We start from the raw sequence: 17,500 nt of genomic DNA on the forward strand, positions 1-17,500 counted from the left end.
GCCACGGGTTTGTCTCCAGAGGTGACAGTGCCGCAGTGACAATGACACCTGAAGTTGTCAGCAAGGTGTCAGATCATCTCACTTCACCCTGCGGTGTTCGTGCGCACGGTCGTGTCTTCACCGCTGTCTGTCAGATCGGACATGCCGGTACGCACGTGATTATGATTCAATCTGTCATCCTCCACGATTCTCCTCAACAACATTGTTGTGTGTTACTGGGAGCTCCTCTCGAAACCAAGATATTCACACTGCGATAAGACTTGTTCTTTGACTGTAGAATACCGGTGGTAGTTTTGGATTCTACCGGTTGAAGATCAACAACAAGTAGCTGTAAATATGAACAGATTGAAGGACAGGCTCTTCCTTTGCTGAGTGAATTGGATCTCTGGAAGAGAGTTGAAAAGTTCAGCAACAAGTCTGGCTGAAATAAAGATATATGGCTTTTTTATTTATATATTACGGCTCTAATACTCTACCAAGGTCGATGACTTCCGCTGTCTGGAAAGACACAATATTCGTAGTGATTCAGAAATCACTTTTTCGCAAAGAGCAGAGTAACTAGTACAGAGTAGTACAGAACAGCTTGTTACACCGCTGCATTTTTGAAATACCATTGTTATTGCCATTTTTATCTCATCACTTTAGGAGTCCACTGTAACTTTTATGATATATGTCTGTGATATGAACTATGTCTTCTGTAAATATACTTTACAGTCCCAACTGTTTTCTCAAAAAACATAAAGCAGCCCACTTCAATCTGCCTCCACCAGACAGTGAACTTCAAGGATAGGCCAAACTTGTGTAAATCCTCTTGGCAGCCATCTTGTCATCTCCTCAGGGAATAAACACCTGTTTGGGGTCATGTAGTTGGTACGTAACATCCTCACACACACACACACACACACACACACACGTACGCACACACACTCACACATACTACACACATGTATACTGGCCCATACGCATGCACGCACACGCACACACACACACACACACACACATACACACACACACACACATACACACACACACACACACACACACACACAGCGTGTGGCCACCAAGAGGTAGGTGAGTAATAGAGATAAGGGGACTTACAGCCCCTGTGTCCAGGGGCACCTGTACACAGGTGGGGTGGACAGAATGTGAGAGAGGGGTATTGCCTGGTGCTCCACTACTAGGCCCTTCCCAGCTGTACACATTACATGATATGTGTTATGATGTGTTTTCAAGTGTGCATAGATAAATTGTAGACACTAAGCATGAAATCATTAGTAAGCTATAATGTTGTGGAACTGCCAGCAAGTCTGTCCCATGTGTGTCTGGGTCCTTGTTGCTCAGCGAGGAAATTGGGTCAAGGGGCCAGCGAGGAGAATGGGTCAAGAGGTCAATATATTTAGGGAAAGACAGGAATCGTATGACTGAGGTAGCCATGGAGACCGACCCGTTATGGGGGAAAAGGGGAAGCACAGAAAGCTCATGTTGTTGAGTTGACAGCAGAATAATGATTGACACTGTACAGCTGATAGCTAAATCAGCAGTAATTTGTGCTATAAGAAGTTATGTACTGAGGAGAGAAGCTCACTCACATTTGGAGCATGGACAATGTGGGCCCTGATCAGCTGAAATAAATATCTTCAAACTGTCCAACCTGAGCCGACCTTGGTGATTTCGATTGATTCATTCATGGGGAGAAACCATCATCATATCAATATGTTTAACCCTCTCATCATGGGCAGTTAGTTCGGAGACATCCATCTTTTTCAGCAATTTATAACTCTGATAAAGAAGAAGTATTAGATTAGATTAGGGGGATACTGTGAGTCAAGTATGAAAACTATACTGTCTTTCATTCTATGATTTCAGTTTGTCCATAGCATCAATACATAAGTGTTTTCAGCTGTTCAGTACCAGTCATTTGTTATTATTTATTTGACTTTCTTATGTGCTCGACTTAAATTAAGAGAGAGAGAGAGAGAGAGAGAGAGAGAGAGAGAGAGAGAGAGAGAGAGAGAGAGAGAGAGAGAGAGAGAGAGAGAGAGAGAGAGAGAGAGAGGTTGGGGGGGGGGGGGGGGTTTGGGGAAGGGAGGTGTGAGATGAGGATTTAAGAGTGTTGTGGAAGACAAGGACAGTTCAGCAATCAGCAGGGTATACGGTATACGCGGACTTGTGTGCGAGCGAGAGAGAAAGAGAAAGAGACAGAGAAACAGACAGAGAGACAGGGAGAGAGACAGAGAGAGAGAGAGAAATAAACAGTCAGGAAATAATTAAATAATTGTTGAACACTGGAGCAGAGACCCAACAACACTCTAAAATGATCTGTTCCTCTCCGATTTTTCGCTGCTGGGAACATAATGCTATTGCTCCCCTAATCCCCATTTGTAATTAAATGTGCGCTTAGGAGCCCAGGCTGGGTTACGTAAACCCTGCCTTTCCCTTTGTGCCTCTATAGGGGAGGATGTTCCCTTCATAGGCTCCTCTACAGTGGCTGAAGATTAAGAGTCCCTCACAGCTTGATGGCGGGGGTCTAGGACCAGGGGTAGGCGAGGGAAAGGTCGGCTTTCCGAGAGCGGCCATCTGAGAAACTGACAAGATTCAGCCAGTTGACGAGATTCCAAAAGCTCCTGAGGCAGTGGGCTTTAAGGGTCCCAGGCTGGTTGCAGGGAGGACTTCTCTGACGGAGAACACAGCCTAGGGCCAAAAACATGGCACCAGATCCTCCCCGATCAGAGGGTGTCAGCCCCTAACGTTCAAAATCTCAATAATAGAGCTTCGCTATCTGGCTGTTACATATGACCACTTAAGCCTTCTTCCTCCCTTCGCTCTCGCTCACCCTCTCTCTTGTGCTCTCTCTCACTCTCTCTCTCTTTCCTCTCTAACCCTCCTCTCTTGCTCTCCCTGCCTCCCGCTCTCTTCTCTCTCTCTCTCTCTCTCTCTCTCTCTCTCTCTCTCTCTCTCTCTCTCTTCCTCTCTAACCCTCCTCTTTTGCTCTCCCTGCCTCCCGCTCTCTCTCTCTCTCTCTCTCTCTCTCTCTCTCTCTCTCTCTCTCTCTCTCTCTCTCTTTCTCCCCTTCTCTCCCTCACTCACTCTCATCTAATCTCCCTCATTATGAACCTGATGAGAAGCCAGTGTAAACACAACAGCTGTGTTACATCTGGCCTCTGCTGCCCTCCGGTGGCAGGCAGGAGTGTGTATGACAGCGTGACCACATGCTGGGAGGACATCTTACACTCATTAAATCATCTCACTCCATCATTAATCATCACTTGCACATCATCTAGGTCAAATATGCCCGTTTGGCTTGTGATATGACTTATTGTGGCCTGAATTAGCATTAGAAGGACGATTATAGCAACAACACAGGGTTCAAGTACGTTTAATGTGAAAACTGTGGCAATGACGCAGTGATCAGTTGCTGATGCCCGTGCTGTTTGTTCGAAGCCTATGGACATATTCAAGCGAGCAGATCAATTATCCGTCACATTATGAATCTCCATGGATTGTATCCAAACCCCTCATGAAGCCTATTGGAAATGTTGGACACATAAAACAGCTCATATCTTCAATACAGAGGGCATTTCTATGCTCTTATATCATTATGGTGGTATTCATTTCTTATTATCTGTTATGCCAGGCATGACATGGCTTTATAGTTAAACAGCAAGGCATTTTAGAAGCCCTTATAGCGATAAGCACGTGACCCACTAGAGAATAAAGTATTCGAGCCAAGAACACTGTAAGTTCTGTGAATGTTCCCTTCTCCCCCTCCGGGTAGAGTGTTGAATTTGGGACAACAGCGGGCAGAGGGGCAGAATGTGAAGACGAGATGCGTTATGGCTGCTCTGACTCTGTTGAGACTCTCGACACTGCCCCCCAGCGGTGGTCTGACAATGTAGCCGGAACACTCCAGTCTCCAGAGTCACATGGGTAGGATTACTGGGGATAATGTCCGCAGCAGAGAGACACTTCTGTCAAGTGGAGCCATTTCCTACTGGCTGTAGAGTGGGGTTTGGTTTGTACACACTGAGTCAACTTAAACACACCCACACACCCACACACACACACACACACACACACACACACACACACACACACACACACTCACACACACACACACACACACACACACACACACACACACACACACACACACACACACGCGCACACACACATGCATGCACACACACACAGGCATGCACACACACACATGCATGTACACACACACACACACACACACACACACATACACACACACACACGCACACTCAGGCATGCACACACACACAGGCATGTACACACACACACACATACACGCTCACACACACACACACACATACACGCTCACACACACACACCCACACACACACAGGCAGCACACACACGCTCACACACACACACACACACACACACACACAAGCATGAACATGAACATTTCCTCTAAGACCTGCATAGTAAGCACACACTCAGTCATGTACAATACGTGATGCAGACTTTGACACTTTGATTATTACTGTCAAACATGATTGTGCATGATTTGTGACATTACACACTGTCAACACACTGTCAACAGTATACTGTAGGTTTGACAGTACATAACAGGCCCACGACGTACAGTACCGACAGGCATTCACGTGAGACATCCCGTCGACTGGCAGTCGGCAAAGCCTCCAGTGTTTATCGATTGTTTATCGAAACAATCGAACGTATAATTTCAATCAGCAGAGAAAACAAACCGACACCACCAGCGAGCAGACAGCACAAAACAGTCTGCAGTCGGTGTTTACCTCCATGTAAACTCGCCGCCACAAAAATTAGAACGTCTTCACAGAACATCTTGCAGAGCCCACGCCCTCTGTCTCCTGAACCTGTGCATAGCGCTCTTGCTAATAGCTTTCCTCTTCTTCCGTCTTCTCGTGCAATTTTACTGCTAATTATGTAAAGTGGTGCTGCTGACTTGAAGGCCCCCCCACCTCCACCCTGATTACCATCGGCAATGAGCTGCTCAGAGCTGCTGATGTCTCTCTTAAGGAAGGAATCCAGCTGTGTTGGCAGAGTAGCGTGTGTGTGTGTGGGAGTGTGTGTGGGAGTGTGTGTGCGTGTAATTTGTTATAGCAGCTTTCATATGTTATGCACTGACACACACACACACATGTGAAAGTATGCTCACACACACACACATATTCAGAGATCCCAATGCGCTTCGGGAATGTGTGATCGATCCTACCTTCATATTTAGCCTCAGCTTTCATTTCACCAATTTGGAAATGCTTCTGAGAAGATGTAAAAAATAACTCCTTGTGTACTGTATAATGACTGGCTTGTGGCCCCCATTGTCTACACTCATTTTTAGCACATATCTTTATGGTTGAATGGCAAGCTTAGTATAAAAATGACCCATGGACTGGATAGGTTGGCCATGTCCTCGTTGTTCATGAGCATTCAGATCAATATACAATTCCCTCTTACCTCAGTTTGAATACCTGATACTGATGCTGATTGATTGATGACTGTGACTGTGCGTGTGGACACACCTTGTATTGGACACATTTCACGTCTATGACGTCCTGACCTGTCTGGGGGAGTTTTCTCCGGTGCAGACACACACTCACCTTGCGTTTCCCCACAGTCTCATCTAGGACCAGGGCTGACGGAGAAATCAATAGCTGTCTGTTCCACTTAGGATATTTCTGTACTGGGAGTCAGTATGCATGTGTGTGTGTGAGAGTGGGTTTGAATTGAAGGAGAGGGGGTGGAGGAGGAGGAGGAGGAGGAGGAGGAGAGAATGTTCCCTCACAGCTAAAGTGTGATTACCCTCTAGGCTATTATACTTACGAGCACAAGACGCTCGTTTATAGTACGGTATAGATTCTCCATTGTCTATCGAGGGCCCTAAATGTGTGGCTGAGGTGGCCGTTGTATTTGCCTGTTATGTGTGCGCCGCCACGCCAGCTTGAAATATGTTTTATCTCTGTATTATATACAGTAGGCATAGGGATTATCTTTCCCACATTGTGGGTGTGTGTGGGTGCACTAGGAAACACACATGTTTCACCCTGTCATGTTCCCTGCGTGCGCTCCTCTTCAAGTGACATAAGCTGTCATATGAAACTTTAATGACCTGAGATGTGTTTCCCTAATCAATTTGGAAGGTTGAGGCTGAATCTTCTATGCATGGACGGCCCCTACTGTCAACGTGTGGGGAAACCCCAGACGGGTTTTTGCTGCATCTCCAGAGTAGAGCACTTTTCTATCCAAATAAAGTGTAGCCGCATTCCTGAACCTGAGGGGTGTTCTTCCCTTTTAACGCTGAGGTGTCAAAGCAGGTATTTCACGGCTGGATGCTCTTTTTAAGAGAGCCTTCCCTCCTGCTGCCAGTCTGCCCCCCATGGCGAGAGGGAGCAGCACAACAGGCTGGCCGTTCCATAGAGTCTACAGCATAGACGCGTCGCCCCTCTCCTCTCTGGTGCCAAGGTCTCTCTGTTTAACCGGGATGTGCTGGGTGGGATGGAGTTGTGTCTCTTTGGTTGGATAGTGTCAGAATCGCTTTTATTACATCCCAATGTACACAAGTACACAAGAGCAAAATGATTTGGCTTCGGTTCCTCAACATTGACATTGCAGCATCAAGATACAAGATAACAATAATAAAGTCAAGTAAAATAAGTAATAAAGTAATGAAGTGATGGTAGTAGCCAGTCGTACTACAATGGATTCAATAGTGCAAACTGCTGTGCAAAGTACAATAAGATGAAATACAATATAATACAGTTACAAGTAGTCAAGTAGTGTACAAGTAGTCAAATAGTGTGCAAGTAGTCATATCATATATTTATTTTTGTAGTGTATTTTGTGGTGTATGTTTGTAGTGCCCCTGAGGCTTCGGTACCGTCTCCCTGGTGGCAGTAGCTCAAACAGTTTCTGATTGGGGTGGCTGGGGTCCCTGATAATCCTGAGGGCCTTTCTAACACACTGATCACTCTAGGTGTCGTGGATGGAGGGAAGCTCACATCCGCTGATCCTCCTCTCAGCTGTCCGCACTACCCTTTGCAGCGTTTTTGAGATTTTGGGCAGTGCAGTTCCCATACCAGGCAGTGATGCGTCCCGTCAGGATGCTCTCAGTTGAGCCTCTGAAGAAGGCCGCTAGGATCTTAATGCCCCTATGGTCTTCTGTGTGTGTGTGTGTGTGTGTGTGTGCGTGTGTGTGTGTGTGTGTGTGTGTGCGTGTGTGTGTGTGTATGTGTCTGTGCGTGTGTGCATATGTGTGTCATTGATAAGATATGAGGGACATATTTGCATGTTTAATCTTTAAATTGGGTCTTTACTCTCCACTGAACAAAGGTAGTCAACCTAATCTACTGCCATATTTACATGATGGACTTGTGTGACCGTGTGTGCGTGCGTGCGTGCGGGTGTGAGAGAGAGAGAGTGTTGAGTGCATGTAGGCTACAGTATAAGAAATAACATACTGTAATGTCCTCTTTCACACTTTGATGGTCCTTGCAGAATTTTCACTTCATGTTTTCTGTAATCACAAACATGTGTGTGTGTGTGTGTGTGTGTGTGTATGTGTGTGTGTGTGTGTGCGTGAAAAATAACAAAATGCTTGATGGTCCCTGTGGACTTTTCACAACCACACACACACACACACATGCACGCACGGTATGTCTACAATAATTAAAACAAACCTCTCTAACCCCCCCGCCCCTACTCCCCCCATCTTCCCCCAGAGGTCTCTAGTCTAAGCCACGTAAACTAAACTATGACAGAAAACAAACCTCTCTGCCTCCTTCTTTTCTCCTCTTCACAGAGCCATCTATACTCATTACGACGGCAGCATCTAAACTCTCTCTCTCTCTCTCTCCCCCCTCCCTCCTCCCCTCTCCCCCGCTACAGAGGCGTCCATCTTGAGTTATGACGGCAGCATGTACATGAAGGTGGTGATGCCCAGCGTGATACACACAGAGGCGGAGGACGTCTCCCTGCGCTTCAAGTCCCAACGCGCGTTCGGGATCCTCATGGCCGCCACGTCCCGCGACTCAGCCGACACGCTCAGGCTGGAGCTGGACAGCGGCCGTGTCAAACTCACGGTCAACTTAGGTATCGTATATCGCCATGACCTTTGACCCCCCCTCTCCAAGCCTCTGAAGGGGAGGCCTGAGTTTCAGTGTTCTTCTTGTGTAGTTTATTTTTTGTGTGATTATTTTTTTGTGTTATTATTTATTCTAAACAACATTTTGTGTCAAGTACATCTAAAAACCTAACACAAACTAAAATTGTCTTTTTGTATCGTAACTTTGTAGTTGCATGGACTGTTTTATGCTCTGTGTATATATACAATATATACTGTATATATATTTACTGTATATATATATATATATATACATATTTCTTGCTTTGTTGCTACAACATCTGTAGAGTCTTTTTTCGTTAATCTAACACTTAATATTATCCATGCTTTAGGGCACATCTTTTGAACAGATCATACCATAGTCATTTTCATTATGATATTGACCTTATATGATTTTGGAAAATAGTGAGGCACAGAAACACATATTGTACTGTAGCTAATGTCTCAAATATGAGGCTGACACTCCACTTACTTTTTATTACCTTCAGAGGCACACACATATTGGTTTGGGACAAATAGATTACACAGTGCACTTATTTGATTTCGCTGTTATATAAATCGATCTCTCTCTACTACCATCAATAGGAACAGATCCACTACCTCACAGAACCACATTACATTCCTACAGTCTGGGTCTGGTCGTGTGGTAAACGTGTTTTTATATGTCTATTGCATCGTTTTTTCATTCTTTTGGTTTGTCCATGTACACAGGTCCATACGGTATTCATTAGCACCCCTCTGCAGTATCACTGCTGTAGGTGGGATCGCCCATGTGTAGGCGGCATCCCCCATGCCTTGTTCAAAGATGGTACTCACCCCTTCAAAGGCCCTTAGCCTGCGGCCCGCCTGGCAAACAGCACGACACCACAGCACCGGCCTGCAGATGGTGGCATTTAGCTGGCATATAGATGGCATATAGATGGCATATACAGTAGGTCACATCGGAGGTGCTGTAGCTCTCTCTATTTAGTTTATACACACAGTACACAGCACATACTGTACATACAGTATCCTTCCACACATACTATGAATGTCAACAGTATATGTAGTAAAACAGATAGATAGATAGATAGATAGATCTGTGGACACACATAGAGGATTGTATAGTCTGTATTAAAAGCCTATTATAGCTTTAGGCCAGTTTCTCAGACCCAGATTATAGATTACCTGAACTAAAAAGCCCTCCATTGAAAGTGCTTTTTTAGTCCAGATGGAATGTTTTTCCAAGAAGTAGGATTAATCTGGATCCCACACAAGTTGTATCCATGTAAATGTATCCACCTAATATTATGTTTCAACACAATCTAAATTCCTCTGAGGTGTGTCTCTGTTGATATAGTAGTAGTATGATAAAGATACAACATCATTTCGACGGTCTAACTGTAATGCATCCGATTTGGTTGCGATCTGGTTACTCTTTATCCACAAACAAGCACTAGCCATTTTGAATGATGAAGTCCTTAAGCCCATACACTAGAGGTACTCTAGAGGTACTCTACCCCCCCTGGGGGTCGGAGGGCCGCCATACGGTGCTGGTGCTGACTGGATCGAGGCTGTTTGCTCCCACTTCTCTGTTGCGGTTGACGGTACATGACGAGACAGGTCACATGGATCCCAACCCAGATCGCTCTCCTGTCACCTGTCAATCAGAGGCCGAAACAATTTCTCCCTCAGAAGGGACCAGTATACTATTTGTAGCCTAGGTATGAAATGATGGTTAGACAAACTGGGTTGGAAATCGATGTGGCCGATGAACGACAAGCGGCCATTTTTAAATTGTCACAATGTTTTTGAATAGTGATCAACAACTTGGAAAAGTTAAATGAATTCAAACGTCATTGATATGAGCCATTATTAAGTAAGCATCTAATCCGACCCACTATGCTCACTACTCTTGGTTTAATTAACGTCATTCTGATCTTCAACAAGGATTTACAGTCGATTTGGACAAGAATCGATATGTCCAAAAATGACAGCTGAATGTTGCCCATCACACATCCCTACCTAAAATGGCCGCCTAGCCTCTGTCATGTGACCGTCCCCGGAAGGTGGCGTATCTGTTCTTGGATGTCTGCAGCTGTAACCTTGAAGGATGCGATTTCATCTGTCACTTATTCTCCCCCCCCATCTAGACTGTGTCAGGATTAACTGTAACACCAGTAAGTCAACACTCCATTTTTTTGGGAGAATTCTTCTTTGAATAAATGTTGAACATGCCTTGTGTGGTACGGGTAGGCTAGAGGGGGGATACCTGATGTAGCCAATATGCAGGAGTCTGATAAGAGGGTTGCATGGATAAGGGATCCGTAATAGCCGAGATCAAAGTAGAAGTGATGTTACAAGCCTGATGTAATAGTTCATTCCAGTACTTTCTTTTCCGCTCTTGATATTTTAGACGGTTGTTGCCTGTGCTTCTTCTATTTGCTGTCTGAAAATGTTACAGAAGTTCTGATTTGTAAGGATCTTTAGGGATAAATGTTTAGGGCTAAATGTCTGACTTAGATAGATATAGTAGTATAACTGCTCTTACTCACACAGGGGTCTTTGAGTCTGACGGTGGATCATGTGTTAAGGGTCAAGGATCAGATGTATTTATGAGAAAGGGTGTACATTATGTACAAGGTTTTTGTAAGTGTCTGTGCGTGTGTGTGTGTGTGTGTGTGTGTGTGTGTGTGTGTGTGTGTGTGTGTGTGTGTGTGTGTGTGATATATAGCTAATTTCATGGTCTGTGTGTGTAGTGATCGATCAGACACACTCATTCACTAGATACTCTCATCAATGTCACTGATTATACAACAGCCATAATGAACTGGCAGGGTACTATAATGGCTGTAATTAACTGACACACACACACACACACACACACACACACACACACAGACACACACACACACACACACACACACACACACACACACACACACACACACACACACACACACACACACACACACACACACACACACACACACACACACACACACACACACACACACACACACACACACACACACACTTCAATTCATGATACTTCATCAAATTAAAGTGTGGATATGATGTTCTATCAGTGTTGCTAAATGAGACTGCAATTGACACAACAGTGATGCAATGTGATTACTTCCCACTATAGTCAATTAGCAAACCAATACAACTTAGGAAGAAATTACTGGCTTGGTCGAAAAACCCAGTGCTATAGTACAGTAGGTGCAGTATTTCACAGTGTTGCAGTTACAGAGCTGTCTGTTAAATCCATACCCTCACCATCCACATCTGCAACATTGCATTAGATTGAACTTGCATCATCAAAGAAGTCTTGATGGAGTTCTGGTGGTCTGAACCTGTTAGAGTCTGTTGTGATAAGAACATATACCGAACAAGACTGTTCCTGCAGTGTGGATGGGATGAGACCCTCCACAGCTCTCTCCACAGCTCTCCTGGTCTGGGAGAAGTTTCTGTTTCCAACCTGATTCAAGCCTGTTTCAGTTGAGTGGGCTAATACTGCTCTCTTGTGGCTGAGTTGCTCCTTGAATAAATAATCTGTCAGTGCAGTATGCCCTTTCTACCTAAATACATACACTTTATGTAACGTCCTACTCCTTCCACAACCTCTTGAATATTTCAGGCCCTTTTATGAGTAACAGCAGTTATTTCCGGAGCTTAGTAGCAATCTTGTATTCCACTGGCAGTAAATATTTAGCAGTTATTGTTGCATATTGTATTCTGTTCTATTCGTTTCTCCACTGTCTTTGAAACCAAACCAAATCTTTGTTTTAGATTAAGAAAAAAAGTATCCGTAAGTTAAAATGCTAGATAAAAATCACTGATGGTTCTCAAAAACGTATATGAACCTTTACGGGAAAAGACATCCCTTACCACTATTAGTAAATCATTTGTTTGTTTTGTCTCAGACGCTCACTTATCTCACCAGTAGAAAACAAAGGTTTGGTTTGTGTTGCTGCTCCCCCTGTCCCCGAATTAACTAGCCCTCCTTCCCAGGCAAAGGACCAGAGACTTTGTATGCAGGCCAAAAACTCAATGATAATGACTGGCACTCTGTGAGAGTGGTGCGGAGGGGTAAACATTTCAAGCTCACCGTGGATGAGGACATGTCTGAAGGTACTACCCCCGGTTCTCATGTGTCTCATTCCAGCATGTTCTTGATTTGGAATAATCTTGCCTATTGGGTTTTGAAGACCCAAGAAGACACATTTTTACCTTACTATTATGTATGTCAATGTTTTGGAATATAATTGAGCAGATCTATTGGACTGTATGTAGCTGTGTATTGAAGAGGAGAAATCTATCGTTATCTGAATTAAATATCCCTCGTCTCCTCCCATCTCTTTCCTTCTCTTTCCTTCTCTCTCTCTCTCTCTCTCACTTCCACTCTCTCTCTCTCTCTCCCTCTCTCTCTCTCTCAAGGTCAAATGGCGGGCGACCACACACGTCTGGAGTTCCACAATGTGGAGACAGGGATTCTGACGGAGCGACGCTTCCTCTCCTCCGCCCCCTCCTCCTTTATTGGACACCTGCAGGTAGACATGAAGAAGAGATGTCAAACACCCAATACTTATTTAGCTGTTAGCCATCATTGCAGAGGCGATACTGTTCAATGTTTTTTCAAAATGAAAAAATCTTCAATGTTAAATATTGCGCTAAAAACGGAAAACGCGATACTATATACGGTATATTACTACTTTACCAGTGGAGGCTAGTGGAGGTAGATTAGAGGATGGGCTCATTGTAATGCATGGTATGGAAGGAGGGAATAGTATCAAATGCAAACAAAAAATGATAGTTCTTTTACAACCGAGTCTAAGGGCACTTCTAGTGTCTAGCTTGACGGGGCTCCTCTGAATCTCGAAAACCTTCCTCATTCCATTCCGTGCATTACAATGGCCCCGTCCTCCGGTTTCTACCTCCACCAGCCTCCCCCGGTACTACATAAAACTATACCGTCATCCCAAATACAGTATCACCAATACAACAATAACTCACTAACCCAACCCATCTCCACCGGCAGGGTCTGAAGTTCAACGGCATGCTGTACATCGACATGTGCAAGAATGGAGACATCGACTTCTGTGAGCTCAACGCTCGCTTCGGCATGCGCTCCATCATCGCCGACCCTGTGACCTTCAAGACCAAGGGCAGCTACCTGGGCCTGGCCACGCTGCAGGCCTACTCCACCATGCACCTGTTCTTCCAGTTCAAGACCACCTCCCCGGACGGCTTCATCCTGTTCAACAGCGGCGACGGAAATGACTTCATCGCCGTGGAGCTGGTGAAAGGGTGAGTGTGGTTATGGAGAGTGTGGTTGTGGAGAGTGTGGTTATGGAAAGTGTGGTTGTGGCGTGTGTTTATGGGGAAGTGGAACAGCCAATAGCACTACATATTAATGTTTCTAAATAGTAGTATGTTTTTAGTTCATACGATATCTGGTGGTCCTTTTTATCCACTCCAGTTGGAGAGTTGCTTTTTTGACAGTCAAAGGAGAATGAGAATGAGAGCTCTCCATGCCATCCTCTCTAGTGTGTGTGTGTGTGTGTGTGTGTGTGTGTGTGTGTGTGTGTGTGTGTGTGTGTGCGCGCGCGTATGCATGTGCGCGTATGCGTGTGCGCGTGTGTGGCATCCCTGGCATCCCTCTGCACTTACCCACTCCAGCTAAGTCCACTCCTCCTCTCTAGTGGCTTCCCTAATGGATACACACACAGGCTGAAGTGCCCACTCTTAAGGGCATAGCCCCGTGAGCGCACGGAAGAAGCACCCTCGATGAAGTGCACTTACCGTAAGGAGTACTGACGTCTGCATCATTCCATTGTCTCTCTCCCCGTCTCAGATTCATCCACTATGTGTTTGACCTGGGGAACGGGCCTAGCCTGCTGAAGGGGAACAGTGACAGCGCCCTCAATGACAACCAGTGGCACAACGTGGTCATTACCAGGGACGACACCAACACACACACCCTCAAGGTGGACACCAAGTCTGTCACTCAGAACGTCAACGGAGCCAAGAACCTGGACCTCAAAGGTACACAGGCTCCTTCTACCAGCTGGGAGGTGGATGTTCTCGTGCGGTGATGTTTAACATCATCTGTCGCTCGCTCGCTCGTTCACTCACTCACTCACTCAATCACTCACTCACTGACTCCCTCATCCATCAGTTCACTCTTTCACCTCTCTCTCTCTCTCTCTCTCTCTCTCTCTCTCTCTCTCTCTCTCTCCCTCCCTCCCTCCCTCCATCTCTCCAGGTGATCTGTTTGTCGCGGGCCTGGGGCCCAACATGTACCAGAACCTGCCGAAGCTGGTGGTGTCTCGCGAGGGCTTCCAAGGCTGCCTTGCGTCCGTGGACCTGAACGGCCGTCTACCCGACCTCATCAACGACGCCTTGTTCCGCAGCGGGCAGGTCGAACGTGGCTGCGAAGGTACAGAACCGACCTACGACCTCTGTATGGCCAGTCTGCTCCTTCACCCCTTAGTCCCTCTGGTGTTTGTGTAGAGTAGATCTGAAGGAACCGGATAGGTGTTAGGCCTTTCCGATGGGATTGGAGTTTACACCAGCCCAGTTCCTTCAGATCTGCAAACATCTGGCGGGGGAAGGGGTTTGGGGCTCAAACCGGGCCGTAGCCTGCTCTGTCATAGCCTAAATCTGGACCCTCTCATAGCCTCCCACATTCATGCACCAAATCGACTGCCTGTCAAGCCCCTCAGCCAGATAACGTACGCCCGAGTGATATCCGTTTTCTTTACGTTTACATTTTAACCGTTTAGCAGACGCTTTTATCCGAAGCGACTTACAATTAGAGATCACTGGGACAGTCTCCCTGGAGTAATATAGGGCTAAGTGCCTTACTCAAGGGCATACTAGTGGTAGTGTTCTCAGGTGGGATTTCAACTCATGACCTTCTGATCACCAGTCCAACTATCCACTAGGCCACCACTACCCCACTACCCCACCGCTACACCAGGTCCCACACGGTGACTGCCCCAATCAGCTGTATCTATCACCAAAATATTATGTTTATATATACTACCATTAGATGGTGCTAGAGCATCACTATGCAACTATTGGGACCGCAATCTCCAATAGGACATTCCCTTACAGAGATGCCAGTGAATAGCTAACTAAATCTGTGTCAGAAATGATATGTGGACCCAAGTGAATCCGATACTTTTAACAAAGACAGTGGATGTTATTTCAGAAGATTTTTCTTTTTTTGAAATAGCGGATTTTATTGAGAGGGAGTAAAATGTCCACCCTACTTGATCCCTTTTTCTACCCCCCTGTTTTGTTTGCAATCTGACCTATTAACAATGCTGTACACTGAAGCAGGGGTGGCTGGTGGGGGCAGAACATCAGTGGCACAGGCTGGTCGTAAACGCATGGGATGAAATGAGGAATGGTATCATTCCTCATCCCGTTCCGTGCATTACAAATGAGCCAGTCCTCCCATTTCTACCTCCGCCAGCCTCCCCGCTCTTGAACACTCTGACTGACTAACCCCTATGGTCCCTCACTAACTAACCTGACTCTGTTGTTCTCCGCTTTGTTCCTTTCTGTTTCGTTTGTTTTCTTTCTGCCCTAACAAAGTTGGTTTCACCAAAGCCGACCTGCAAGGTAGAGGGTTCAAAAACTCTGCCTCTCTCCTGAGGCGTGGCTGAAAGCCTGCTGTGTGCAATGCATTGTGGGTGTCGCCATGACAACGATGGCCCAGCCGCCGCTGCTGTCGGTGCCACTGCTCGTGGGGGGGGGGGGGGACTCGCTCTCTCTGAAAGGGGCGGGAGTAGAAAGAGACGCCTTGTAGAAAGAGAGAGGAGGGAGGATGAGAAGAAAAGAAGAGAGGGAGGTGAAACCGTTATTTTTACAAAAAAACTGAGGGAGGGAGGAGAGCATCCATAAAACATGAGGTCCATTTCCAAGCCTGTATAATTATGTTGTAGGAGTCCTCTACAGGCCCACTCTTTATGGTAATGCTGCTGCTATGCCGGGCCGGCCAGACCAGCCAAGGCCATTAAAGTTTCAGGAGAAACTCAGCGTTCTCTGGGCCAAGGACATAGAGGACTGATTGGTACAGAGGCAGAGCATTAGGGTCTACTGTATGATCAGTGTTGTAATTAAAGTAGAGAAGGAGAGAGAGGATATACAGGCAGGCAGGCAGGCAGGCAGGCAGGCAGGCAGGCAGGCAGGCAGGCAGGCTGGATGAGACACTGGTGTAGAGAGGCATCTTGTTGTAATAGTACATGGTAGTCAATTACTTTGCCTCTCCACATCAGTACCATCATCAATTATGTGCTCTACAGTAATTGCCTGTCTTTTATCAAGGCAAATTTCAGCTGGGCTTTGTCCATAGATACAGTAGCTATCCATCCAATACACCCTACATGTATTTCTACTTCTACCAAGAATGTATGATGCAACAAGTATGTATGTATCTATGATGTTACTGTGCCTCTCTATCAGTGAACTCATCAGTTGCATACAGTGCAGCTTCTGCTACAGTTGCATATACAGTAGTTGATGTTCATATTTAATATTAACATCAAGTACTGTCAAGTAGTCAGACTTTGATCAGTGCTAGGGTTTGCGAGTAAATAGATACACCTCATTCATACTGCATCATGTTTGCCTTTCATACATATTTGTAGAGTCTTGGTTCAGAGAATACCCATAATTCGTATGCATACAATCTGTCAGGGTAGACCATATAGGAAAAATGTATCCAGCAAGGAGGTAGAGACCTGATGGAGGTAGATATCGGATGACGGGCTCATGTTAATGCATGGAAAGGAATGATGAATGATATCAAACATGATGTCTACTTCCACCAGCCTCCCCTAGTATTTATTATTATTTTTTATTTATTTTTACATTTGGCAGATGCTTTTATCCAAAGCGACTTACAACAAATACATTTGTCTAAAGCATTTGATTAGTGAATCATCTATATAGCAGTCATCATAAGCAAAACACTATGTTAGGACCAGGTGTCATTGGCAGTCACAATGCTAGAAGAAGGAAGGATGACTTGCTTGCCAATTATTAGTGATATCCAATCAGGACGGTCGTTTGAGGAGTCAACCTACAGGATTTGTCAACTAGACCTAAATTCTCAGAGACCCTACAGTTGAAGCCTTATAGTGCTGTACTTGCCACTGCACATCAAAACAGTTACTCCTCTCTCAACCTTCCCCTCCCCCTCCCCCTCTAAACCTGTCACCCTCGTTCCTTTACTGTAGATGGGATATGGCATAACTATATTCCTTTACTGTAGATGGGATATGGCATAGAGGATGCTTCAGAGAGCGAGTCCTACTCAGGAGGAGCCCTCATACAGTACTGTGGCGTGTGGTTGAACACTGACACTGTGCATTA

At 45.6% G+C, this 17,500-nt stretch overlaps 1 protein-coding gene across 1 annotated transcript in view; it reads left to right on the forward strand.

Moving 5' to 3' along the window:
- The window catches only part of nrxn3b (neurexin 3b), a gene marked incomplete at both ends in the record, with an annotated part of 231,970 nt that overhangs the window by 64,537 nt on the left and 149,933 nt on the right, over nucleotides 1–17,500 (forward strand). Inside the window, 8 exons of the mRNA XM_080550520.1 lie at nucleotides 7,894–8,097; nucleotides 10,261–10,287; nucleotides 12,125–12,244; nucleotides 12,551–12,663; nucleotides 13,152–13,420; nucleotides 13,968–14,158; nucleotides 14,379–14,552; nucleotides 15,719–15,745. Of these exons, the coding sequence (XP_080406646.1) occupies nucleotides 7,894–8,097; nucleotides 10,261–10,287; nucleotides 12,125–12,244; nucleotides 12,551–12,663; nucleotides 13,152–13,420; nucleotides 13,968–14,158; nucleotides 14,379–14,552; nucleotides 15,719–15,745 (1,125 nt within the window). The remainder of the gene's footprint in view (nucleotides 1–7,893; nucleotides 8,098–10,260; nucleotides 10,288–12,124; nucleotides 12,245–12,550; nucleotides 12,664–13,151; nucleotides 13,421–13,967; nucleotides 14,159–14,378; nucleotides 14,553–15,718; nucleotides 15,746–17,500) is intronic.

This window comes from Nansenia antarctica (assembly GCF_963989245.1).
Source record: "Nansenia antarctica genome assembly, chromosome: 1".
NCBI lineage: Eukaryota > Metazoa > Chordata > Actinopteri > Argentiniformes > Microstomatidae > Nansenia > Nansenia antarctica.